The sequence below is a fragment of the Lemur catta genome, chromosome X (assembly GCF_020740605.2).
Source record: "Lemur catta isolate mLemCat1 chromosome X, mLemCat1.pri, whole genome shotgun sequence".
NCBI classification, from domain to species: domain Eukaryota; kingdom Metazoa; phylum Chordata; class Mammalia; order Primates; family Lemuridae; genus Lemur; species Lemur catta.
In genome coordinates this window covers 4021630-4049433 of record NC_059155.1, presented here as the reverse complement: position 1 = coordinate 4049433, position 27804 = coordinate 4021630, and the positions used below count along the sequence as shown (strand labels likewise).

At 40.2% G+C, this 27804-nt stretch overlaps 1 protein-coding gene across 5 annotated transcripts in view; it reads right to left on the bottom strand.

The window, feature by feature from the left end:
- MTMR1 (myotubularin related protein 1) overlaps positions 1–27306 on the bottom strand; it is a 59239-nt gene extending 31933 nt beyond the window's left edge. Inside the window, exons 1-4 of one of the 5 annotated variants that reach the window (XM_045538404.1) lie at positions 27003–27281; positions 21984–22089; positions 7247–7270; positions 1263–1338 (exon numbers count right to left, since the gene is read on the bottom strand). In XM_045538404.1, the coding sequence (XP_045394360.1) occupies positions 1263–1338; positions 7247–7270; positions 21984–22089; positions 27003–27151 (355 nt within the window). In that variant the 5' untranslated portion in view covers positions 27152–27281. Of the gene's footprint in view, positions 1–1262; positions 1386–2627; positions 3204–5111; positions 5163–7246; positions 7271–21983; positions 22090–27002 lie in introns of those variants that run through there. The other 4 variants (XM_045538410.1, XM_045538405.1, XM_045538406.1 and 1 more) reach the window with 4 other exon arrangements.
- Positions 27307–27804: the final 498 nt, after the last annotated feature.

Sequence of the window (27804 nt, the reverse complement as noted above, 5' to 3'; positions counted from 1 at the left end):
AGGTGGGAGCTTCCCTGTCTCTGAGCTCTGTTTCCACAGTGAAAGGAGAAGCAAACAGGAGAGATAGAGCACTGGGACCACACCTGGATCCACTGAAGCCTTCTCTTCTTACCAAGACAACTGTGAGCTTGCAGTCCAAGCTTTTATAATACTCCCCCTGCTGATTCAAAATGTGTCTTTGATGTAGAAAGTGATCAATCAACCTAGATCAGCTCTAATCTCTTCTAAGTTAATTTTGGCCCACTGATAAAGATAAAAATAAAGTGAAAAAAAAAAACCTTCTTCACATTACACACTTAAAATCTGTGAGGTTTACTGTCTGGAAAAGCAGCAGGCATGTGACATAATTAGCTCTGCATTTTAAACAGATCATTCAGAAAGCAGCATGTGAGCAGGGCTAGAAGAACACCCACCCAGAGAAGGAAGAGAGAGGCCAGAGGACATACAGAAGAGAATGAAGTCCCAGAACCCAAGGAAAGAAAGAATTTCAAAACCGAGAACAAGAACAGGATAAGCATGGTCCTGAGGCAGAGACTAGGATATGCAGCAGTAGCAGCTGTTTGGAGGTTCTGGTAGGAGAGCCCAGCTACTCAAACATTCTTGACACAAATGATCATACTCTGAGACTGAGCACATATCTTTGGGAGGAAGCCATGAAGGAAAAAGGAAACATTCAGCCTAGAGAGCCAGACTGTCCAATTCAACCAATGGAAAAGATGAAAAGGTCACACCCAGCTGTCCCTCTCACCCACCCATGGCACAATCAACTGCCTCCTGAAAGGCCTGGCAAACACCATGGAGGACTATGGGAGCCCTCACGTCATCACCATCATAAGCAACACATGCCTTTTTCTTGCACTAAAATTGTACTTTTTGGAATCTTATAAGCCACTAAAATTTCCTTGCCAAGTTTTCAAAACTGTTATTAAAATATGATATGGATCTTCTATCAATACATTTTTCTTACACTGAAGGATCCCAACACAGCAGTGAACTGACATTACACTGAGTGTCTGATCAGCTTCCAGTTCATCACAAAAAGTCGGGCCCTTCTGTTGGAAATGCCATCAGATACTCAATTGGAGCTTAACAGGATACTCTATAATTTTCTATCTGTTAGGTCATGATGACACTAATAAGAATGAATAAATCGAGTCCATCCCCTAATTAAATCGGTCTGGCTGATCTCCAGCACATGTATCACCTGTGTTGGAAAATAAAGTGTCATTTCATTTTAAACAAAGTGTACACATTAAACTTACCAATGGCTTTAATTGATTCTCCTGGAAAAAGTGGTGCTTCTTCCATCTGTGCCAGCTTATTTCCATCCCTTAGAGCCTGGCGAAGAACCAAACAGGAGTAACTCTCACTTTCCATCTGCATACCTGAGAAGAATTTTGGTGTTCTGTGCTGTCGCTATAAGCGTGCAAAATGTAAGCCCCCTTCCCCTTAAAAGACAATTTCAAAGCTTAGCATCACAGGACATCATGCTGCATATTCTAGCAAATTGTTACAACATATTTAAATTTCACAGTTAGAAAGCATTAATACAGAAATGGCTTGACATGACAGATAAATACTATAATTACTACATAGATAGCTATCATAAGGTGCCTCTAGAATTTGGAAATAAGGTCACAAAAAGGTTACCTTCTGAGCGTGAAACTAATACAAATAAAATCAACACTAGATGTGGGTGCACAGCTAGCTCTAGAAATAACCCAGCCTATGAGATAGTTTGGGAAAGCCTGAAGTCTACTTAAAATAACTAGGGAATGCTCTCAGGAGAATATATAACTAAGGAAAGCCCTAGACCTTGGGACGGAAGCCAGTTACCTCTGTGTGTGTGTGTGTGTGTGTGTGTGTGTGTGTGTGTGTGTGTGTGTGTGTGTGTGTGTGTGTGTGTGTGTGTGTGTGTATGTGTGTGTGCAGGTGGACAGGGGACATGAAGAGTGAGATTGTCAGTGTTCACCTAGAGTACTCCCTCATCTGGCAGACAAGAGTATTTAGTCCATGCTGCAAAGCAAGGTGTGTTCTTCAGGCATCTCCCCAAGCCAATTCACTCTGCACTCATTTCACACCCACCAAGAAAATTGCTAGTGACTTACTAAGTTTTTTGGCTACCATTTTACTAGGAAAAGGATGCCATGAATGAATGACTGGAAAGACACATTACCACATTTTTAAATGACCAGATTGGCACCGCAGCCCAGTAGCCAGTCTCTTGTAAGTTTAGTTGGATAGTGCTAGATAACTCAGGGGAAATGAGAAAATGGTGTTGAACTACAAAGCTAGGGACCAGAGCCTGAACTCGGGGCCTATTCCAAGGTACCGCCACCCACCATGAGATGCTGCCAAGGAAACCAGTCACTTTCTCCTTGGCATTTCTGACTTAATGTGTCGTGAATAAGAATAAGGTGATCATAACCCCAGCAATTCCCAAGCTGTGTTTCATAAAGCATTAGTTTCCCAAGAGACTTGACTAAGTCTTTTTTTTTTTTTTAAGTTTGGAAAATGCTGGGTTAAGCAAAGCAAGTTAAGCTGTTTTTTTAGCGAGACAAGTCTTTAGTGTGTTAATGTACATTGAATCAGCAAGAGGGCGCTAGAGTATAATGCATTTCTCATACCTAGTTTATCAGGGACTGCTTTTTCCAAGGAACACCTGTTAACATCGGAGGCCACTAGTGTTCAGCGGAAAACAGGTCGGACAATACCAAGTTTTCAGCATAATTTTGTAAAGCAAAGTAGTTTAAAATGGATGTCTTTTATAATTCTAAGTTATTATAAATTCAACATAAACTATTTTTCACAGTTATCAGAATATGTCAATGTTTTATTAAAGGGACTTAATGGTCAATTTAGAAACACCAGTAGTTTCATCAAATTTTATAAGATAAAGGAAAAAAGTCAAACTATAAATAGCAAAATTAATGCTAAATGTTCATCAGAGGTATGTCTGTTCTCTACTGGGAGGGCACAAAATGACATGGTCCATCCTCCTCCTCATCAAAAGACACATGGTTAAAATAATATAGATTAGGAGTCATCATTACTGCCAAACAATTTACTGAATTTAAAATTTTCATCTACATTGTTTTTAAAGGTAGTTTCAGCCAAATTTTTTTTGGGGAATTAACACATTAAAGGGGATGTGGAGAACCATTTATGGTTTCAATCTTATACTCACATCTGAATTGGAAATGTATTTCTTATACAGTAAAGCATAAACCAACATATTTTTAAATGTCCAGTTTTAGAAACACTAAAAGATCTTAATAGAAGCCTTAATTTGAGTCTGCTTTAATTTGTTGCCTGAACTAGTGACTAATTTTGTAACACAGTTAGAAAGTGAGAAAACTATTTTAATCAATATCAGAGGTTTAATGTACTTCAAATATTATATTGTTAAAGCTTAATTTAATGGCTAAATATTACTATATATCATACAGAATTTCTCAACTTATATTTTGAAATAAATGGAGATTATTTTGAAATATATTTACTAACACAAACTGCTTTAATCAACTGAATCTGGAGGGGATTGGGAATATAAGACTCCCTTTAAGTTTTAGAGCAAGCAACAAACATTTTAAAGTCCTCAACCCAGGACTAGCTAACAAAATGTTGCAGATGGGAGATGGAGGTGATTGGGACCATTTTAAGAATGCACAAGGCTCTCAAGATAGAGGCTGAAAATCAAACGTTTTTTTTCTCTTCCTATAGTCATGTCAAGTTTGGCTTGAAACATCTGTGCATTTATATAAGGCATGAATGTGTTGGTAAGACATAGTAAGACAAACTTCTCACTAGTGATAATTAAATCTGGGACATGCTTTTTTAAATGATGAAAAAGCAAGTATCAGAATGAAACAAATGATTTGACTGCTTCAGATTTCCCCATAAAAGGTTCATTTTGTAAAAGAAACACATTTAGCTTTAGCATAGGAGCTTAAAAGAAGAATAGTTTTTAAAGGCTTGCTGTTTTGTTTGTTTTGGTGAGTACAGTAGATTCCCTTCTATAAAGCTGGTGTTAGGAGATGGGACTCACACTTATGCTATATTAAGCTTTTACTGCAACTACCAGGTTACACAAGACATGATTTGACCCTTGATTTATCCAACCCATGTTCAGCACAACCAAAGGATGGAATATTCTTGTGGACTAAATTTGATCTCATAAACACACCTATTCCTCTTGGTGCCTTTGCTCAAAGGTTGCCCAGCTGAGGAATTCCCTCTGATAAGCTTATCCCAATCTTGTTCCAGTGACCCTGAAGGTCCAGCTGACATCTGCCAGCTCCCTGAGTTTGTCCCTGAGGGCTCCAGCCCACCCAGATGACCCTGGCCTCTCCCACTACTTTTCTCCTCCACCTAAATCTAAGCTGCCAGGTGGATAGTTTATATAATGGCTGCATGCCAAAAGCAGTGGTTTTCAAATTGGGCTTTTCAAGATGCTTTCAGGGTCACTAAAGGAGGGTAGGGCTGAGTGCTGGTAGACAAATACACAGCTGAGCATCTGGGGCTTGCCGTGCTTCCCTGAAGCTGCTCTTCTATTGATTTCACATATTGAATTTCTATACAAGTACTGCTGGTTTAGAAAACTCCAGCGAGGGTCTAAAGGTACTGAGCAAAGAGTAAACACTCGAGAATACTCAATGAATAATTCCGTATTCTGATTAATAAATATATGTACTCATTCTATAAATACCTACAAGGTAGCAGGTATCGTGCTGGGCACAGACCATGTAAATTTGAATACAGCAACGTCTGAACCTTCAAGCGGCACCCTTAGCATATGTATCTGTCCCCTCTATGTCTTTGTAAAGGGACTGCAGAATCCTTCAGTGATGGAGGGTCATTAAACTCATCAATAACCCTATCTGGGGAAACCGAGAAGCACAGATGAACAAATTTCTGGTTGAAAAAATGTTGGATAAACCAATTTTTGCAAATAATGTCATGATGGAATCTACCAAATTTGAACAGGAGGGCAGTATTGTAGTGGTAAAAGCATATGGAAAGCTTTGCTTATCATCTAGAAATCTAGTATGAAATGGCTTCTAAATACATGATCTGTAGCTACAAACAGATGAACACGTAGAACTTGCCACCTGATCAGCTTCAGCTTCAGAAGGGTAGCCATTGTGTTCTTCCTGAATCTCCTGCACAGCACCAGGTGCATGGACAAGAAAAGGCAAAGAGGAGAAAGAGAAACACGTGCAAACAGACAGGTGAAAGGACAGAATTTCTTTTTTAAAGAGACAGTAAGCATGTAAAAGTCGACACACCTTTCACAGCTTTGCAAATCACAACATTTTCCCCCTTGGAGTTAAGGAAATAAAGTGTAGGCCATCTATAGCATCCTCAGCCTAAAATGGAGTATCTATTCTGTGTTTGTGTTGGGGTAGAAAAATGAAAAGCAAACATACATCACAGATTTCAAAGAATGCACTATCTTTTTAAAAACCAAGCAATACTATAGCATATAGCAAAGAAAAATAGCAGGCACATGATGTGCTCACAGAAGATAATGCATCCACAGAAACCAGGTAAAGGGCAAAGTCAAGCCAAAATACAAAGGCCGTTCATAGACATGTATTTTAAACACAGTAAGTATTCAAATACTCTAAAGAACTATTATATTGCCCAGGGATCAATTCCACTGCATGCATGCAAATATCACATGCTAGAGATTATACACACACATACACACACGCACACATTATTGCTTATTGCTAATACTGTGATTTATGAATATCATATTAAATATTTCTAATTACTTTATTAACATGCTTCAAAGAAACAGGTAAGAGGTCACACATCCTTATTTAATTTTTTTCCAATCACTTTAAAGGTATATTGTTCTTAATTTCTTCATAGAATTTTTTTAAACTTTAAAAATTGAACTTTTCATTCAGCAGATAGTATAAAGAATATGCATACTGAAGATAAGACTACAACTCCTTTCTAAAGTTGTATCAAGTCTCTGAAGCATAAAATATCAAAATGTAGCATAGATATATTTTTTCTTCATGACACTTTGGTTCTAATGACTATATTTCTTAAAAAGGCAACCAGTGAAGAAACAGTAAAGCTTTTAAAAGAATTTACTATTTCCCACCTTTTGTTTTTGTCAATAAAGTACAATAACTACTTATCACATTTTTACACTTTATCCTCAGATTTAATTTAGCACATAGTTGGCACAGCTACCCTTCAAGGCAGTGTAATTTCTAAATGCAGCCAGTTTTTGAAATTTCCTTTTTTAAATACAAAGAAAATCTAATCATTCTTTGCCTTAAAATTTTAAAAACAGAAAAATGAATGAACGAAAAAAACCCATACATTTCAAAGTCATGCAAGTGTAAAGCCAAACAGTAATATTTAACAATGTGAATTGATGAAAGAAAATGATTCCCACAAGCAAAAGAAAACATGGTGAAAACAAGATTAAACAAAGGCAAACCGACTAGAATAAGAATTGGATTTAACCTTCTTATTTTTATACTACTTCATTGGCCTCAATAAAATTAAAAATTTAAAACTGAAATCCCTAAATGATACTGTCAAAATCCGCATTGTTTTCATTTAATGAAAATAGGTTAATTTTCAATATCTGATACTAAGGTTTAAATGCATGCACGTTACCAATCTTTGTCTTGCTTTATGAATACTCTGAAATAAAGGGAAGGAAAATCATGAGGAAAATATAAGCTATAATTTACAATAGCTGCATTTTTAAAAATACTAATGGGGATTGACTTTGCAAAATTTATCTTTAAAATTAGCACTTCTGCTTTTTGGATTCAACATGCAAACACAAACATGACTTGAAATTTTACTTTACAGACAGTTGACCACTTTTTAGGGGGCTGTTGAATTCTTTAGCATGAATTACATGACAAACAAGGTTAAAAGAGGCCTCAGTAGGCCTAGCCTTATCACCCCTGCCATGCATATCCATTTGGTCATAATTCACTTAGTACAACAAAAGTCAGTATTGCACATTGGTAACAATTTCAGCATCCTGCCCTCACGCACATTGGCTTTTATTGCACATAAAAACATTGTAACAAATAAAGCATTTCTAGTGAACACTTAAAGCTATGACACAGCAGAGCAAATTCATTTGAGTGACTCATAAAAACCCCCGAGAGGGTAAAGAACACTAAATAGACTAAGTGTTCAATAAAGCACAGACACACACAAGGAGGAGGCCCATCTGCCAAAAGCCAAATAGCCTTACCCTTATATCAGGCCTCCTGAAAACCTGTTAGTTAAAATACAGAACATCATCATCATGGACACATTAATATTGACCTGTGAATGATGCCATTAAGTTCAATAGCCCATTCCCTAAGAAACATCACAATCCTCTAAATAAAACCAATGAGGATCAATCCTAACACATTTGTCCTTTAAGTTTCATTCAACATCAAATCAATCCTAACACATTTGTCCTATGATTTTCAGGGAAGTCTATGATTTGGAGAAACATGTTGCCCTTAGGCTAAAACTAACTACATTATTTTAAACACAAAGCCCTCTGTCAAGTGCTATTACAACCTATTGTGAATAGGCTGTGTTTAAAAAGTTCATTTGTGTTTCTGTTGGAAATACTGAATGCATTTTCCCCATAGAAACAATGATATAAAAAGGCAGTTATGTGCCCAAGCCAGCCCACAAAAACCAAACCAAAAAACCACAGAAACCCCCACACTGGACCCAGAGCACAGCTCAGCTCTGGCATTAATGATATCACAAAACTGAGTTAACCACAAAACTTAGTCTGGTTTCTATTGAAATGACATCTTCAATTCATACTCGGGACTCCAGAACTAAAGCTGCTCTACAGAGAGCAGAGTGCCCGCTCCGTCCCAGCACCCGCTGCGTGGTAAAGGGGAAGCTCCAGGTGGGAAGCGGTAGTGGCTGGTCCTGGAGTGGGGAAGTCAGGCTTTATTCAATTGGGACACGGATTTCAGCAACATTTTTCCTGTGCCTGTGAATCCTAACTGAACATGCAGCATATACATTCAGAAAGCCCTGGTCAGAGGAAACAGCCCACAAAATGGACAGAACTTGTTTTGTTTTGTTTTTTTTCCCCCCAGCCAGCTCCAGTTAGCATCACCCACCTCAGCAGGGATGGAACTTTCGAAAAGCAAATAGTTGTAATGGTCTAGGGAAGACTTTAATCATCTCTGTTCCCCATTCCAATGTCTGAAATCCTATCATCTAACCACTGAATGTTCCATGAAAAAAAAAATACATAAGAAAAAAAAATCACTGGAGGTTCTTATTAGCTTGATGGTTTCATTTCCGATGCATAAGATCACCTGAATACGAAGATACAGACTTCAAAAACATTGTATCAGTAAAAGAAAATACTCCTTGAAGTCAAAAAGATATTCTGAATTAAGTGATGCTGTAGCTCAATGAGAATTAAAGCCCATACATAAGTTACTAAACATAGACTATTTAGACTAAGAAATTTAAATCTGGCTTTTTGGGGGGTGGGGATTTATCTATCTTTGTGGTGCTGGTTTCACGTATGTCAAAACTTATCAAATTATTTATTTTCAATATGTGAAGTTTATCATTTATTAACTACACCTCAAGAAAGTTGGCAAAAATATAATAGTACATGCTTATGATAATTAAAAAAAACACTCAAAACAGAAAGTCTCCCAGAGCTTCATACACCAGTGCCAACCATATTCACTAGACCTATTTTTAATTCTTCTGAGGATTGCCTCCACCGCTACAAATATGGTTACACCTCCATTTCTTAACTTGTCAACTTTAAACAGTGTTTATTGTCCTCCTATTTTTTTTTTTTTTTTTGAGACAGAGTCTCACTCTGTTGCCCGGGCTAGAGTGAGTGCCGTGGCGTCAGCCTAGCTCACAGCAACCTCAAACTCCTGGGCTTAAGCGATCCTCCTGCCTCAGCCTCCCGAGTAGCTGGGACTACAGGCATGCGCCACCATGCCCGGCTAATTTTTTTTTCTATATATATTTTTAGTTGGCCAGATAATTTCTTTCTATTTTTAGTAGAGACGGGGTCTTGCTCTTGCTCAGGCTGGTCTCGAACTCCTGACCTTGAGCGATCCACCCGCCTCGGCCTCCCAGAGTGCTAGGATTACAGGCGTGAGCCACCGCGCCCGGCCTGTCTTCCTATTTTAATACATGAGAAAATAAACTCTCAAACTACTACCTTCCTCTTCCCAATCTCTGCTGATTGAAATTTTAATTTTTGGTTCTGTTGTTTTCCTTAGCAGCAGCTGCATAAGAAATGCTCATGACTTTTATGTTCCAGACACTCTATTAAGCACTTTAGTAACTCATTTTATTTTCAGAACAACCTTATGAAATACAAACTATTATTGGCCCCATTTTTTTTGATGAGAAAACCAAGGCACAGTTATGTAATTTGGCTGAGTTCCAGGTGGCAGAGCAAGTATTAATACTGAAACCCTGGTAGTCTGGCTCTGGATTTATACTCTGAACAACTCTGCTGTGATGCTTAGTGGGGTGTCTTTACAATCAACACATTTAAACTATAGCCCCAAACCCTATTGTGACTGCTCAAATGTACATCTCTCTTAACTCCCTTCAGGTTTGTTGAAGAAATCAACACCACTCTCCCTTCCTCCACCTCCTTACCTCCAAACCTCCTTTCCAGCATGCTATATTATTTTCACACTTGTTCTGTAACTACAATTAATGTTTTCATGCTTTGTCTATCAATTTCTAGTAAAAATCAAATACTAAACAACAGCATTCACAATAAAATATTTATGGACACACTGTCCACTGCAGAACCAAATAGTGCAATCGACAAACTTCATATGTGGGAGATATAACTCCTTGTCAATAAGCCTTTGCTACTGGAAGGAGAAACTAACTTGAAAGTTTAGAAGGGGTGAGATGATAATCTGCTTTTAAAAATCACATAATTCTGTACCTACTGTAATGAAATTCTCAATGTTCTTGGCATGAAAGGGAGAAGGCAAATTGAGGCTTACCCAAAAGTCTCTAAGTTAATACCTGTATGTTTCTCTCTGGTTCATTTTGCCCCTCTCCTGAAATAAGCCACTTTAGGCACACACAGAGGTTCGTTTTCCCCTTAAATCTGATACTGATGGAAGCCAGAGAGCGGTTTTAAGTCAGGCCTGGGGACAGCCCTCACTGGGGATACAGGACTTCCTAATGCCTACACTCTGGGCCCTCAGTTTCTACAAATAAAATGAGGGGTGTCTACGGGATGACTGCATGGCCCTGACCAGTTCTAAAATCCAAGGAGTCAAATTATCTAAGCCTCATTAAAAGACTTAGGAAAATATCTCCCAAAGCAAGGTTTAAGGAGGCAAATTGGCATAGTAGTTTAAAAAATTAGCTCTGGAGTCAAATCCTGGCTCCACCACTGGCCACAAACAAAACCTTGAGCCACGTACCCGTCAGAGTCGTAGTCTCCTCTTCTCCAAACCGGCGATGCTAAGTGAACCTCTCCCCCAGGTTGCTGGGAGGGTTAAATCAGTTAAAATAATTGTACCTGGGGTCGATAAGTAACTTTTTTGAGTTGATGGGTCTCAGCTTCCCCAACTTGTATAACTATCTAGACATGTCCGACATCCCCTCTCTCAACTCCTACACATGCCAAAAACCTATGAGAAGGTGTAAAACAGTTGATAATGATCTCAATCAATTTAACAAAGCAAGCATAATGCCCAAAAGTTAACTAAAAATTTACCTACCCAATCACACTCTAAATGGCTTTTACTGAATCAAGAACAACAAAAAAAAATTAAATTTGTGTGAAAGTTTGTATTGGGGGTAAAACTCTCTTCCTCTGTCCTTGGGTTCCCTTGATGTCACCTTCAGGGCACTGCCAAGAAGAGAGGCGAGGGCTTCTGCTGACCCCCTATTTTGGGTCGATTTGGGTAAAGGGGGCTGGCATGCTCCACTTTGCCCCTCTGGGATCTGTCTGCCAGGGAGACCCTGAAGGTATAGCCTGTTCTCCCCAGCCTGTGGGGAGTTCCCCTGTGTGCGCACTGCCCCACGAGAGGCCACAGTAGTCCACGGCTGCCTTTGGGTGCATTTGTTTCATTCTGGAATGACGGATGAGGCAGCCCACCAAAGCCAGGCCCTCCAAGCCAGCTTTCCTCAATTAATAAAGCTGATATTTTGTTTTAAATCTGTTTGGCTCCTCTCTTAGGTCTTGATAAGGTAACAGGTGATACCCCTTAAATCCTCCACAATGTGAAAGTATTTCAGAAAGTTTTCAAACACAGCCAGTATTACAAATAACACGCAGTTGTTGAAGGCTTATTTTATACCAGGTACCATGCTACTTATGCTTTACATATGTTACCTCAACCCTCCCAGTCACCCATATTTCAAACGAGGAAACTGAGGCAGTGAGAGGCAAGGTGACTTGCCCTAGGCCATACAACTAGCAACAGCAGAGCAAGGATTCAAACTCAAGCTGGCTGGCTTTAGCCAGTATGCTCTTGACCTCAACACAGTCCCACCTAGATCTATTTTCCTTCTTGAGGGGAGCTGACAAAGGCCCTCAACTCTTAACTCACAGAGCACCCTGCTTTGGCCTCCACTCTCCTCTCACCACACCCTGTCTACATGTCTATTTTAACACTCACCACAGACCAACTTTGCCTGACTATGACTTCCATGCAGCCCAGCCTGTCCCCTGGCACATAAAAGGTGCTCACCTTATGTTTCTGGATGGAAATGGATTAGTGTTCAGCGATTACAACACGCTCCTGTATTTGTTTTTACACATATAAATTTTTGTAGATTAACAGTGTGCAGTAAGTGAGCTTTTGTATGTATTTCTTTCATATGTTGCCCTACTTAATATATTCAACCTCTGCTATAATACACATTATACAGATGAGGACACTGAGGTTTAATAAGGCTAAATAACTTGTTAGGCAGCTACTCAGTTATGGCGTAAAGTGCTCTGACTCCAAATTTTATGATCTTTTGGATAAATCACATAAGAAAATTCTAAGTCAAATAAATTTCGATTTTTTATAAATGAGTTATCTTTGAACTTATACCTCAAAAGGCTTCTTTTCAAAAAAAAAAGATTTTAATATTGGAATAAAAACATCACTGTTTCCTGTCTTAGGTATAAAGCCTATAAATAAAATAATTTTGTTTTGGCAATCAGATCACTAGAAGATGAGTTAAAAAAAGGTTTTACCCTGCTAAGAAGTTTGATCTGTTAGGTCAGGAGATGGTTGTACTTACTGTAGTAAAACTGAGCATGTTTGTTGGCGTCTCAATAACCAGAACTCTACACAGGTTAGCATTCACCAGCTGGCTTGAGTCAGAGGCCAAATACAGGCCAATACAAATCTCAAAATAGTCAAACAATCTTCCTGTTACACTTTTTAACAAGGTCATCAGAATACAGCCGTGGTCTTTGGGAAATTAGCCACACCTGAACTTTGTTTGATACCCTTCAAACCCTGACCTAAACACTCTGTAAAGCCCTCCAGGAACTATGGAGAATGCGCTGTTCAATACCAACCTGGCTGAAGTATGCCAGCCTAATTTCCACTTTCAAAAGGAATGAGTAGGCTAGGCGTGGTGTCTCAAGCCTGTAATCCTAGCACTCTAGGAGGTTGAGGCGGGCGGATCACTGGAGCTCAGGTGTTCGAAACAGCTTAAGCAAGAGCAAGACCCCAGCTCTACTAAAAATAGAAAAATTAGCCGGGCACATGCATGGGCCTGTAGTCCCAGCTACTCGGGGAGGCTGAGACAGGTGGATGCCTTGAGCACAGGTGTTTGCGGCTGCAGTGAGCTATGATGATGTCACTGTACTCCAGCCTGAGAGACAGAGAGAGACGCTGTCTCAAAAAAAAAAAAAAAAAAAGGAATGAGTATATCTGTAATTGAACTAGAAAGATAACTGTTGATATCCTTTTCGTTAACTAAATTCTAACATCTTTATTAGCATAATTATATTTTCATTTAAACAATACTTCTGGTATATCATGATTGTTATAAATACTAACTATAACACAAAATTTATTTTATATGCCATATAATTATACAGCAGTCTGTAAAAATCTTGACTTTTGCAAGATTTTTTTCAACTTTTAATTTTGAGATAATTGTAGATTCACATGCAACAGTGAGAAACAATACAGAAATTCCATGTACCAGTCACCTAATTTCCTTAATGGTAGCATATTACCAAAAGCTACAGTACAATATCCGAACCAGGATATTGACATTGACACAATCAAATGTAGCACAATTTCCTCACCACAGGGATCCCTAATGCTGCCCTTTTCTAGCCACATGCACTACCCCCTGTTTCCCCACTTGTTGGCCCCTGGCAACCACTAATCTGTCTCCATTTCTATAATTTTGCCATTTGAAGGATGTTATATAAAGGAAAAAAATACAGTATTTAACCTTTCGGTATTGACATTTTTTACTCAGCCTAATTCCCTTAAGTTTCACCCTTAAGTTGTTATGTGTATATTTTTCTTTTTATTGTTGAGTAACATTCCATGTATGGATGTACCACAGTTTAACAATGTACCTGTTGAAGAATATCTGAGTTGCTTCCAGTTTTTAGCTATTATGAATAAAGCTGTTAAAAACATTCACGTACAGGTTTTTATGTGAACATAAGATTTCATTTCTCTGGGACAAATGCCCAGGAGTACAATTGCTGGGTAGGGTAGATGCACATTCACTTTAAGAAACTGCCAAATTGTTTTCCATAGTGGCCGTACCATTTTACATTCCCACCAGCAAGGAATGGATGATCTAGTTTCTCCACATTTGGTATTGTCACCATTTTTTAAATTCTAGCCATAGGTAAGTAGTGATATCCCATTGTGACTTTAATTTGTATTCTGCTATTAGGTAATGATGTTGAACATCTTTTCATGGGCTTATCTGAAATCTATATATCCTCTGTGATGAAGTGTCTCTTCATGTCTTTTGCCCATTTTCTAATTGGATGGTTTGATTTTTTTTACTGTTGAGTTTTAAGCATACTTTATATATTCTAGATACTAGTCCTTTGTAAGGTATGGGGTTTACAGGTATTTGCAAACTCTGTAGCTTGTTTTTTCATCCACTTAACAGGGTCTTTCACAGAGCAGAGGTTTTAAATCTTGGTCAGTTTTTTTTTTTTATGGATTTGTGCTTTTAGTGTCAAGTCTAAGAGAAACTCTTTGCCTGGCCCCAGATCCTTAAAATATTCTCCTATTTTTTTCTAAAAGCTTTATATTTTGAAGTTTTTGATCCATTTTGAGTTTGTTTTTCTATAAGATGTGAAACTTACATCAAGGTTTTGTTTTTATTTATTTTTTTGCCTATAGATGTCCAATTACTCCAGCAGCATTTGTTGAAAAGGTTGTTTCTTCCATTAAATTGATTTTGTGTCTTGGAAAATCACTTGAGCATATTTCTGTGGGGCAATTTCTGGGTTCTGTGTTCTGTTCCATTGATCTGTATGTCTATACCACTGCCAAGCAGTCTTGATTACTGCAGGAACATCTTAAAAGCATGTAGACTGCTTCCACCCACTTTATTCTTCTTCAAAATTGTTTTAGCTATTCTAGTTCCTTTGCCTTTCCATATATATTTTAGAATAATCTTGTCTGCATCTACAAAAATTCTTTCTGGGATCTTGACAGGAATTGTGCTAAACTTGTATATCTATTTGGGGAGATGTGACATCTTTACTATGTTGAATCATCCAGATACATGAACATAGTATGTGTCTCCATTAATTTAGATCTTCTTTGATTTTTTTTAATAAATATTTGGTAGTTTTCAGCATACAAGTCCTATTCATGTTTTGTTGGACTTATACCTGCTATGGTTTAAATGTATCCTCCAAATTTCATGAGAAAATATTTGCAAATCATATATCTGGCAAGGTGTTAATATCCAGAACATATAAAGAACTCTAACATCTCAACAGTAACAAAAAACCAAACACCCCAAATAACAACTGTTGGTAAGAATGTTGAGAAATTGGATTGCTTGCGTACTTTTGGAGGGCATGTAAAATGGTACAGCCACTGCTATGGTTTGAATGTGTCCCCAAATTTCACCTGTTGGAAACTTAATCCCCAAATATGTATGTTGATTGGAGGTGGAGCCATTGGGAGGTAATTAGGATTAGATAAGGTCATCAGGGTGGGACTCCCATGATGGGACTGGTGGCTTTATAAGAAGAGACACCTGAGGTAGCACCCTTGCTCTTCTCACCATGTGATGCCTCCTGCCATGTCATGATGCAGCAGGAAGGCCCTGACCAGATGCTGGCCCCTTTATCTTGGACTTCCCAGCCTCTGGTACTATAAGAAATAAATTTATTTCTTTTCCTTATAAATTATCCAGTCTGTCTGTGATATTCCATTACAGCAGCAGAAAACAAACTAAGACAATACCTAAGTATTTAATTATTATGATGCTAATGTAAACGATATTTTTGGAATTTTGGTTTCTTTGTGTTGCTAGTATATGGAAATACAACTAATTTTTCAATATTTATCTTGTATATTATGACCATCCTAATCTCACTTATTAGTTCTAGGAGACTTTTTGCTTACTGTGTTCTTCCTTCCTTCCTGATATTTCAAGATTCCTCCTTTTATTGCTTCCTTTCTGTTCAGAGAACTTCCTTTAACCATTCTTTTAGGATAGGTATGCTGGCAACAAATTATCTTCAAGTTTTCCTTCATCTGAAAATGTCTTGATTTCCCCTTAACTCCCAAAGTATATTTTTCACTGGCTTGACACTTTCAGCACTTGAAAACTGTTGTGCCATTTCCTTTGACCTCCATGGTTTCTGATGAGAAATCCACTGCCATTAGAATTAATTTTCCTTATTGGTAAGGTGTATTTCTCTTACTGCTTTCAAGATTTTTTCTTTGTTTCTAGTTTTCAGAAGTTTTACTATAATGTGTCTTGGTGTAGATTTAGGGGCATTCCTCTTGTTTGGGGTTTGCTCAACTTGTTGAATCTATAGGCTTTGTCTTATGCCAAATTTGAGAAGTTTTTCAGCCATTATTTCTTCAGGTACTTTTTCAGCCCCACCCCCTTTCTCTCCTTCGGGACTTTCATGACACAAATGTTAGATCTTTTGTTATAGTCCCACAGGTTCCCAAGGCTCTGTTCATTTATCTCTCATTCTCTCATTTCTCTCATTCAGATTGGGTAATTTTTATTATTCTATTTCCAAGTTCACAGATACTTTCCTCTGTCCTCTCTGTTCTGGTTTTGAATCTATCCATTGGGTTCATTTCAGCTTTTGTATTTTCCAGTTTTAAAATTTCCATGTGGTTCTTTATCTCTTACATTTCTTTGCTGAAACTTTTCTATTTCCTTTCTTTCAATTTTTTCATTGTTTCAAACATATTTATTATTGAAGCCATTTTATGATGGCTTCTTTAAATTCTAACATCTCTGTCATCTCAGTATTGACATCTATTGATTCTCTTTTTTCATTCAGTTTGAGATCTTCCTTGTTCTTGGTATAAGTGATTTATAATGGAAATCTAGACATTTTAGGCATTATGTTTGGAGACTCTGGATCTTATTCAAACCTTCTGTTTTAACTGGCTTTCTCTAACACTGCTCCAGCAGGAAAAGGGGGGTGCTGCTTCATTACTTCCAGGTAGGGGTTTCCCACTCAGTCTCCACTGACACTGGAGGCTGGGGGGCTCCTGGTTAGTACTAAGCAGGGGTGAGAGTTCTAGCTCCCAGCTAAGCTTCCACAGAAACCTCCCTGGCTGTGAGGGAAAGAGGTACCTCATTACTATTCCCCACATGGCCTTCACTGACACCACAGTGAAGGGGGTAACCTCCTTATCAACGGCTGGCAGTGAAAGTCCTGACTCTCCATTAGGCTTCCTCTAACACCATCCCTGCAGGGGGTTGGTGTGACCTCATTACAGCCTGGCCAGGGTGGAATCTAGGCTCCCCAATTGGCTTTGCTGCTGAAAGTAGAGCTGCATTTTTTTTCCTGTAGTGTTTGACTGGAGTAGAGTGGTTAGTGTGTAACAGTTTTCATTTTGCTAGTCTGCCCCTTTTCCTGTCCTCTGGCTAGACAGAGTAGGCTTTTCTTATCTGTATCTGTTGGCATTTCTACATGACTGGCTTCTTCAACAATGTCTAGGATATATGTGGCAAAAACAAAACCCAGGGAATTCACCACCATGTCTGTCATTCCTTGGGGTCCTGAGGTCCCTAGCCAGTATGCCTCTTGTCTCTACCTTTCAGGATGTTCTTATATTTACTTTATAGATAATGTCCAGAGTTTTTAGTTGTATTTAGTGGGAAGAATAAGTACATCTGCTCCATTTTTACAGAAGCAGAAGTCTAAGTCTTGACATTTTTAAGAAATAATTATTTCTCACAAACCCCTGGTAGATAGGATAGCACTTTTCTATCTATTACAGTGGTTACAAACTGGAAGCCTACAGTAGCAGGGTTTTGTTTTTTTAAAAATCTAATTGCTTTTAGGGGAGCATCCTGTATTCTCCAGTTCCCCACAGCACTCCCCCATGTCTGCCTAGCTTGTTCACTATCCCATGTAGGCATCTGAGTTTGCAGCCTCCAATTTAATAAAAAAGTCTTGAGACCCAGGCTATCAACAATGGATTATAGGCATAGATTCTGAAAGATCATGCCCAAGTTTCCCTTTTCATAGACTAGTACCCAGCCCAATTTAAGAAATATCAACCAAGACCCAGCTCAAGCATAATAAAGCCTTTCCCATACACTGCCTCCACCTTCCCTCCAAAGACCTTCTAGAAATTTTTGTTGAGGATCCAGAATTTAATTCCTGTACTATCCTGTCCAATTATCAAACTTAGTACAGGACCTTCTCCACTTTCTCCTTTTTCTTCAGAATGTTTAGAGAAGAAATCTAGCTACTCTGTGTCCATCGGTTAGGAGAGGAAAAAAAGGAGGGGAGGAACAGAGAGGTGATGCTGATAATGATGGAGCCAGTGGAAGGAAGATGATCTCATTAAAACTACAGTGTCCTAATTTCCATAAGGCTGGCCAGATCAAATACTTTTGGACATAATTGAAGAATATTGTAGAGAGAAAGGCATTTAGAGGTTTATAATCTAATCGAAGCCATTTTATCCTGATAGAAGGTCACAAAGCTAACCAATACTGTTTGTACTACTCCACCATGTTCCCTCTTCCTGGCCTAGTTCTATTTTTCAAACAATGGGAGCTGTGATCAACTGTGTCACTTCTAATAGTTCCTAAAAATGTTTCATTACAATCCATAACTGTATTATTTCATCAAATTTATGGAAGATTACATTCAGATCTTGTTCTTAAATTTTTTGACAAATTCAAAAGAGAGATTTTTTGCTGTTTGTTAGGTTAGTAAAAATGAAAGTAATTGAGTTAGTAGTGTGGGTGGGAGAGGGCAATTAAAACAGAATATTTTATTACATTTTGTCTAGTAGTCTTAATCATCAGGTTAACTTTCAGGATGACTTGGTATTAAAGCATACATTTATTAATTTGGTTGACCCACAATGTAACGTAATAGCTATCTACTCTTTCAGCTGGGACAATGTTTGCCAAACTTCTGTCATTTCACATACCACCTCTACAAATTTGGCTTGCCATACATATCGCATACCACCCATACTAATATTTATATTTATCTTTATATTGATTTAAAATCCACTCCTTTTTTATACTTTGGCTGCTCTAAGCAATAACATCCATTAAATTAAAAGCTTGATGTGCTAGTTTTTCTGATACACAATAAAATAATTACATAACTATTAAACTATGCCCATGGACATACCATCCAAACTCATGTCATGTGATACCAGTGATATTCTTACTATACCTTAGATGATCAGACCCTGTGCTGACTGACAATTTATGATATGAGTAAATAATAAAATAACTGTTCTCCAACATCTAACATGAGTTGCTAATTATTCTGATTTGTAGGAATGTACCAGAAATGCATGGTCCTAGCACCAATTTCAACAGATATAAACCTAGGAAGCCTAAGTTTTCAGATTTTATTGTACATAAGAAATATATGAGGTACTTGGTTGCCTCCCCCAGAGATTCTGATTCACTAAGTCTGGGATGGGGCCCAGGAAGCTTCATTTGTCCAGGCATTCCAGGGAGTGCTGTTGCAGGAAGACCACATTTTGAAAAATATTGGATGGGGGTGGGAGGAGTGGGATAAAATTTAAAAAAGGATCTAGCTTTTCAACAGAATGACTTGGATTTAAATCCCAACTCTAACTGTGTGACCCTAAGCAAATCACTTAACTTCTCTAGGCCCCAGTTTTCTCATCTGTGAATGATGAGCATAATAATGGCTACCTCATTGCAGGTTTTTTATTTTCTTTTTAATAGACAGGGTCTCGCTATGTTGCCCAGGTTAGAGTACAGTGGCTTTTTATAAGAGTGATCATAGCGCACTACAGCATCGAACTCCTGAACTCAAGCAATCTTCCTGCGTCAGTCTTCTGAGTAGCTGGGGACTAAAGGCTTGTGCCACTGCGCTCAGCTGCACTGAGTTATTTTAAGGCTTAAATGGATGACATGTCAAAAAGTATTATAAAACAATAGAGCACTATATGTGCTAGAGGGTTGATGACAATGATGATGATGATGATGATATATAACCACTCTCAGCAGCCTACAACTCAGAAGACGTCAGCATTTCAAATAAGATACAAGTGTACTCTTCATATAAACATCGGCTCCCATTTAATTACTGATGTTGAGTTTAATCTATAATAAATTAGCCCCCAAATTAAGTGTGTATTTCAAATAAGATATTTACACAATAGATAATTTCAAATATTATTGACTGTTGACTGCAACTTAAATCTTCAAGGAACTTTATCTGGATCTTCAGGGTTAACCCCATGCAATGGCTCCCATGCCAGAGGGGTCCCAAAGACCCATCTCGGTTACCCTGATTTTAAGAATTAGTTTATAAGTAGCATGTACAATTATCCTTGTGGTTTGGAAATATTTTATGCTTTTATTATTTAAAAAAACTCTCTCCTTGAAGAAAGCGTAACAAGTCCTTAATTATAAATTTAACGCCAACTTTACAGATTTAGCTACAGGGCAAATATAAAAAGATGGTTATAAAACATGCTCTCTTACAATAATTCATCAAAGGCTTTAGCTATGATCTTATATAGGGACTTTGAAATTTAATTTCTAAAATAAAGAAAAGCCTTATTTTTTCTGAATACCATCTGTTAAATCATTCCAACGTGAACTAATTCTGCTACAAAATTTGTAAATAGACTAAAATTGAAAAATCTTAGCTGTTTCATGTTAATGTACAGATTCAGGCTGACCTAGTAATATACTGTTAGGAAGCTATGCAAACAGTCAATAGTCAATCTTTTATAGAACCCATACAACACTAACAACTATTCATCATAATGAAAACATTACAGTTAACTCATAATTGTCCATAAAGAAAATCACTCCGAGGTCTGAGAGCTATTCTCTGCTAATATGGGTCCTTGAGCCTCTCTAAACAGTGGGCAGTTTCTCAGCTAAGGTGGGGACAATAGGACAACTGGGACCAGTGGGATTTGCAGCTGCTGAGTGGCCAGCCACTTGGACATCAGTGATGTAGTAAATACTTCTCCCACCTGGAGACAGGTTTGCCTAGCCAGGTTTTAAGGAACAGGAGCCCCAAGCTGCTCCTTTGTGGGCAAATACGAACATCAGATAGCAATGAAAATTCTTAAGAAATACATTGTCACTCTTCTAGCTGGGCGGATTATCTATCTTCTAGTAACCCACAACTATGCCTTCCTTTGGTGGGCATAATCAACAGCATCTGCCGGCTTGGATGAAGCAAGAGAGAGCACCATAGCCAAATCTCAATTACTTGGCTTCTTGAGTCAGTTTCTGCACTTGTTATGAGCTAAAGAGGAACTGAAGCTAAAGCCCCTAAATAAGGAGCAGCTATTAAGAATTAATTAGGATTTTTATTATAGTCTTTGGACTATTTGTAAGAGTTGACTGCTGGCAAGGGCCATGATGGCCATGATTTTGAGACACCATTAATTGATGGTAGATTAGGATGCCAAATGTATTTCAAATATATTTGTGAAAAATCAATCATCTTTTACTAGCTGGCAAAAATAACTATAATAAACTGAAACCTCAATTCAAGCAAACACTACTACGGAAATGCAAATATGGTTTCATTTAATGTACCTGTTAATAGTTCATTGACATTAAAACAAAGTTAGTCTTTAGCCTTAACAAAGATGGAGCAATCGATTTTTCTGGTTTGTTAATTGATTCAATAAGTATTTACTGAGTACCTATTACGCTCCAGGATGATGCTGGAAAACCAGTGGTGAGTAAAAGAGTACCAGTGTCTGCCAAAAAGGAGCTTATCACTCTTAACTTTAGAATAAGCAGGGAATCCAACTTTTAAAATAAACAAGAAGAGATTTCTCACTTCAATACAGACTAAAAAAATGAGGCTGCCCATATAACACTCTTTTGAGATTTTGCAATTTTTTTTTACATTCTAGTATCACATGTTAATCCTGATACTCACAGATAATACCTAAATACAAAAACAAATTGTGAAGTTAGGGAAATACGATACATCAAGATATTTTCTGAAATTCAGAATACTAACAAAGAAAATATATGCATTTAATATAGTAAAATGGAACTTGCTGTTTAAAAGAATCATCATAATCTAAAGATAGCTTTTCCTCTCAATTACAAAACCACAATGCAATGACCACATATCTTGCATACTGGTAAAATTCCTCTTCTAAATTTCATATTTAACAGAGAACCTTTCATCCTTATTCCTAAGCAAATGGTAGTTAAGCATCAGGGTGACAAAGGCTCACCTGCATTAACAGTGAAAAGCTTCTTGGCTACTTAATACACTAAAAATGAATTAAGCACTCGATGTTGCTTACCTTGTAATCTCTGGATACATTTTCTGATGTCACCGAACCTGAAATCTGACTAGAAATTGTAGCAGCTATAAGCTGTTTACACCATTCAACATGTGATCCTGTAGGACTAAAAGAAATAGCGTGATTAAAAAACTTTAAAATATAGGTGCTTGGTGAGAAAAAATGAGCACTGAATAGGGATACATGCACATTTCCTTTTTTAGATGAATGAACTTTTATTAGACTATTTGGTTACCTTTACATTTAATATAAGAATAGAAATCGTGACTGACAAGTAGGAAGTTAAGATTAGGTTCCAGGTTAATTTTAAACAAATCAACCAATTTTTTTTCCAAAACAAGTTTAAGATTCTACTTGTTAGATAGTTTAGCATGCTATTCTCTATCATTTATTGGAATTTTACTCTATTACAATTATGTGGAAGAAATATTCTTAATATAATGTATATAGAAAATTAATTCTAAAGTGAAATATTTATCTTATAACATACAATTTTCAAACATTCAATCAACTTTGTATTGGTAGTTTTAAATCCAGAATATAGTGTACTTTTGAGTTAACGAAAGTGACTCTTAGTGGAGTAAAGCTGATCATGTGATTTTATAAAGAACAGACTAGAAAAAATGACATTCTATGTATAGTACTAACACTACCTTATATTTCAGTAAGTGCTTTGACAATTTACAAAAGGTCTTCCAGTTTTTATTATATCAGAGCCTTACAACCATGGTATGACAAGAAGGCAGAACAGGAACTAGCCAACTTGTTTTTGAGAAGAAAAAATTGAGGCACAGAGGTGACATGCCTGTTAGAAAGCGGCTGTCCTTCCAGGACACGGCACAACCAACAGTGGCTGATTCATGGAGCTAAAGCCAGCAGCACAGATGCTAGCCAACTTCCTTATATAAAAACACAACAATGCAAGGAAAAGGGCGTCTTCCACTTCCACTTCCACTTCCACAGTGCTCTGAAGTGTACAAAGCATGTCCACACATGTAGCCTTACCCAGCCCCACAGTGACCCATTTTACAGATGAGAAAACTGAGGCTCCAGTTTTACCCAAGGTCACATGACTGGCAAGTGACCGGGCCTTGCTCACTTGACCTAAAGGACCACAAAAATAAACTAGACAGTGAGAGAATTAACAATTGTCCTAGGGGCCAGGCTTCTATCTCAATTTGTCAAGACACCGAAGAAATCAATCTAGCAGGCAAAAGACACTCAACGAAAATTTACCTTGCAGGAAGCTTTCACTGTAAATAATGTTTCAGGCCCTTAAAAAGTCACATCACTAATTAAATCCACACTCACACATTTGAAGGACAGAAACACCTGGAATCCCCAGGCAATAATGTAAAATAACCTAAATAATAAAGAAAACTGATGTTCTCTGCCAGTGATCTAAATTGCAGTCTCTAATCAAGACAGCCCAGAGGTTATCTGTGTGGTTGAAAATGTAAGTAAAAGCACTTGCTGAGTGGGCAGAAATTCCTATCATATGCCAGGAATCTATTTACCAATCTATTCGAACTAAGAGGGAGAAGAAAGGAAATGGGAGAAATTTGAGTTTCCTTTTTAAAGGCTAAGTCACCTTTATTGCCTGCTTATATCATACTTTTCTTGTCATAATGCTTTTTTCTCTGTCAGCACCCACCCAGCTGCATATAGGAAGAAACTGTAGAAACCCAGCTATTGACCATGAGTGACCTGTTATTACCATCTGCCCAGCATCCCTTCCCCCTTCTTCTGATAAGGACACTTCTCTCTACTTTGGGGAAGTGCCCTTCCCTACTTCACAGGATTCTGAGGGGGAAAGGGAAGGAGCGGGCTGACCGCTTCCTCCTCCTGCCCCCACGTGTAGGTGAGTTACCGAGGCCTGGCCAATCTCAGGCTTTCCTCTCTTCGATCCTCAGTGGTGCAGATATGACCCAGAGATGCTGGAGGCCACTCTCCACCCCTACTATCTTTAGGAACCCACAAATATACAAAGTGAGACCCCCCAAAAAAACCCAAGAGATGGGGAGTCCTGACTATACTGTTTGCAACCCTGGCTCCAACTGTGCTCATGGCCATCTCTCCTCCTATCTGGAACAGTTATCTAAGCCAAGACATCTCCATTTGGCTTAAGCTAGACTAAGTTGTGTTTTTGTTCACCTGTGACTGGAAGCATCCTGGCCAATGCAGTTACACACAGCGTGGTATAGTGGGCTAGTAAACAGGAGGCCTAGATGCAAGTCCAACTTTTGTCACCAGCTAGCTCCATGAGCTTCAGCAAAACACATCCTCTTACAGGACTGTATTCATCATCTTTAAGAGAAGTACAGTATTCAGAAGGGAGATGAGGGCCCCACAGTCAGGAGGCATGGCCAAGCCACGCCAGTAGAGCCAGGCTCCACTCTAGGGGTCACTCGTCAAAGAAGAGCATGAATCAGAGCTTGTCGAGATGACAGAGCTGAGAAGAGAGGCCATATTTCCTCTTCCTCTCTCTCTCTTCTCTGTAGTCTGTGCAATTGCCCTCCGCACTCCTGGGATCAGCAACCACTTGCAGGCTGGAGGCTCCCAGCTGTTTCTCCAAGCCGGACTCTCCCAAGTTTGATGCCCACATTCCTACAAGACATCTCCACTAGTCTGGCCCAGAGACCCTACCAACTCAACCTGTCTACACCAGCATTGGCAGCTCAGCCCCGCAACTTAACTCAGGGCAAAGTACAGCCAGTTATAGGCAGCCACCATAGGCCCAAAAGACAGGATTTACCTTAGAGTTCACCTACCACTTCTCCCCACATCGAATGCTCACCAGGTCGGGTCTCCCTTACCTGCTAAGTATCTTGGAAATCCACCCTGCCCTATTCCTAGTCCAATTCCCTTTTCCAGACCCCATCATTCTTCTGAGCACTCCACTTGCCTCATGAATTTAAGCTCCATTTACGTGCCAACGACTCCACAATTTAGGTTTCCAGCCCAGATGCCACCCCTGAACTCCAGGCTCATATAAACCTACTTCCTCTTTGACATCTGCTCTGGGAGATAATTGGCATCTCATAATTGATATGTCCAATGTGAAGAGCCTGCTGTTTCCTAACCCTGCTCCACTTGGAGAGACTTCTCCATCTCAGCAACACCTTTTTTCCACAAGCTAAATACCTGGGAATACTCCCTGCTTCTTCTCTCATACCCAACAACCAATCTTCAGGAAACTCTATTGGCTCTACCCTGCAGGTCTTCAAATTATATCTAAAATGTGACCATGTTTCACCTTCTCCACTCCATCCTTCTGGGCTAAGCTGCCATCCTCTCGCGTGGCCTATGACAATAGCCTCCTACCTACTAGTCTCTCTGCTTCAACTCCTTCCCCTCTGTTGTCCACATAGCACCCATGCAGAGCCTACTGAAATCTACAACAGATTACTCACTCCTCTGCCCCAAAGCCCCCAATGGCTACCCGTGGACTCCAAGGCTCTCCCTCATCTGTCCCTATGACTTCTGGGACCTCATCCTTTACTTCTCCCTCCCTGCTAGTGGCACGTAGTCTCCTTGCTGATCCTTGAACACTTCACTCACACTCCCACCCCAGGGCTTTTGCACAGGCCTCTGCCTAGAATGCTTCACCCAAGGTACTTGTATGGCTGGATTCCTCACCTCTTGGAGGCGTTACTCAAATGTCACCTTTCTCAGGCTTTCCCTGATCTTCAAAAGCTCTGAAGGAAACCAGAATATGAGGCATATTTTGGGGTGACATACTCTGGTTTCCTTCAGCTTCTTCAATGATTCAGGTGCATGCACCATCCTGAGAACTTCTGTGTTCTACCTCTACCCTAGCACTTATCACATTCAATTTCAACTTTTGGGCTGTTCGTATTCTCCACTAGATGGTAAGCCAGAGAGCAAAAGCCATCTTCTATTATTCTCTGAATCACCAAGACCTCATACATTGTTGAGTATTTGCAAACCAATGACATCCTCTCCATTCCAAGTGCTGTTTTAGCTGTGACTGGTTTTTAGTGAAGCTAACCACTTGGGTGATTAATTTATTGAAATATGTTGTAATTACGCTGAGGTGGAAACAAAGTGAGGGAGTGTTTCTTGTTGTTCCTGTGTTTTTGGAAACTCCCAAAAGTTCAGCGCACTGGTATGACTAAGACAGGCAGGAATGAACATCTGAAACTGACTGAGCTACATTACAACAGTGTCTGTTGCCTAAGCACAGTCCAGTGTCAGGGAGATGGCCAAGACGTGGGAAAACTGGATGCCCCGGCTATAGAATAAGCCATCCCTTGTCCTCAGAGGATGGGGTGGCCCTTCCCAGTTGGATATGGTCAGTTTATGCTTCTAACTGATTTCTCTTAGTTCTGCAACTGCCTCAAACGCAGTAGGCTTACTTATGAGTTCATGAAAATAAACCGGTTCCTTCAAAGTGTGAAGAACTGAAAGTAAATGATTCTGTTTTCTTGCCTCGCGAGCAGTTTGGAAGTTTTCCATCCCAGTTGTTCAAATCAGAGTATCTTTGCCTTGATCTGCACCAGGTCCCACGCCCCGAGGGTCCAGTCCCCCAGTCCCCACTCCCAACTTCAATATCAAAGACCCCAAGCAGCAGCAGTGGGACTTGGGTCTTAAAACAAGAGGCAAGGTGATGCTAAAAGAGGAGAGCGGGGGCGAAGTTCCACCCCCAGCCCCCCGAGGATTCGTGGCCTGGGCAAGGACAGCCAAGGGGGTCGCCAAGGGCGGTAGGAGGTGGTACGGAAGTGGTTTGACAGCTCCGAAGCCCCAGTTGGGGTTCGGGGAGCTGGGCTTACAAGGCGGAAGTGAGCCAGGTGCGCGGCCCGAGGCAGGTCGGAGGACGGCGGCCCGCCGATGGGGGTGCCGGGGTTTCCGGAGGGTGGCGGAGGGGACCGTGGAGGGGCCACCCACCCCCGCTTCGGCCGGGCCCTGCGCGGCGTGCGGGGAGGGGGCGGCCAGGCCTCGCGCAGGGCCCTCGGGAGTAGGGGCGCGGGAGGCCGTGGCGGCCGGGGCCCCGTTTACCTGTCCAGGGCCTCCACGCTGGGCTGCCGGGAGCCGGCGGTGGCGCCCCCCATGGCCCGAGGAGGCCTCCTGCCGCCCGCCGGCCCCGGGTTCGGGCCCCCGCCGCCCTCGCAGCCCGCCGCCGCCGCCGCCGCCGCCGGCCTGTCCATGGCGCGCCGAGTCCTGCCGCCGCCGGGAAGCCGCAGCCGGGAAGGGAGCGGCGGCCGGGAAGATCCCACCGCGCGCCTCCTGCAGCCCCGTCCTACCGCCCGCCTCAGGCGGCCGCCGCCATTAGCTGTCACCTGGCGGCCCCGGTTACCCACAAGGCCGCGCGCGCGGGGGTCGGGGCGGGGGCGGGGAGGGCGGCGCGCGGGGCGGGAGCTGGGTCCCCCCAGCCCGCCGCGCCCCACCTGGGCGCCCGCCCTTACGGCCTGAGATTTGGGGGGAGGACATCCTGCTTGAGCGACCTGGGCACGTACCAAGCCACTGGGGTTCGGAATCTCCAAACGGATTATGCATAACGTGCTTTGCTCTATAGTCAAACCAGGTTGACTGTGGAGATATGGGGCGTACAAAAACGTTTGGGGAAATTCAAGGATTACAAATGATTTTCCCCCTCAGTTGTCCTTCCCAGAAAAGTTTTAGGTTAGGGACAACCCAGGTTCCCTGGGCGCCCCTGATCTTGACATCGTGAAGCACTAGCAATCCCATGCATTTTAGCAATCCCTCCGCATCCTATTCTTGCCTCCACTCCCCCCTCCCCACCCACACACACGCAAACCCTCCTCCCTGCCATCTGTAGGGCAACCAAGTGTTCTGATGC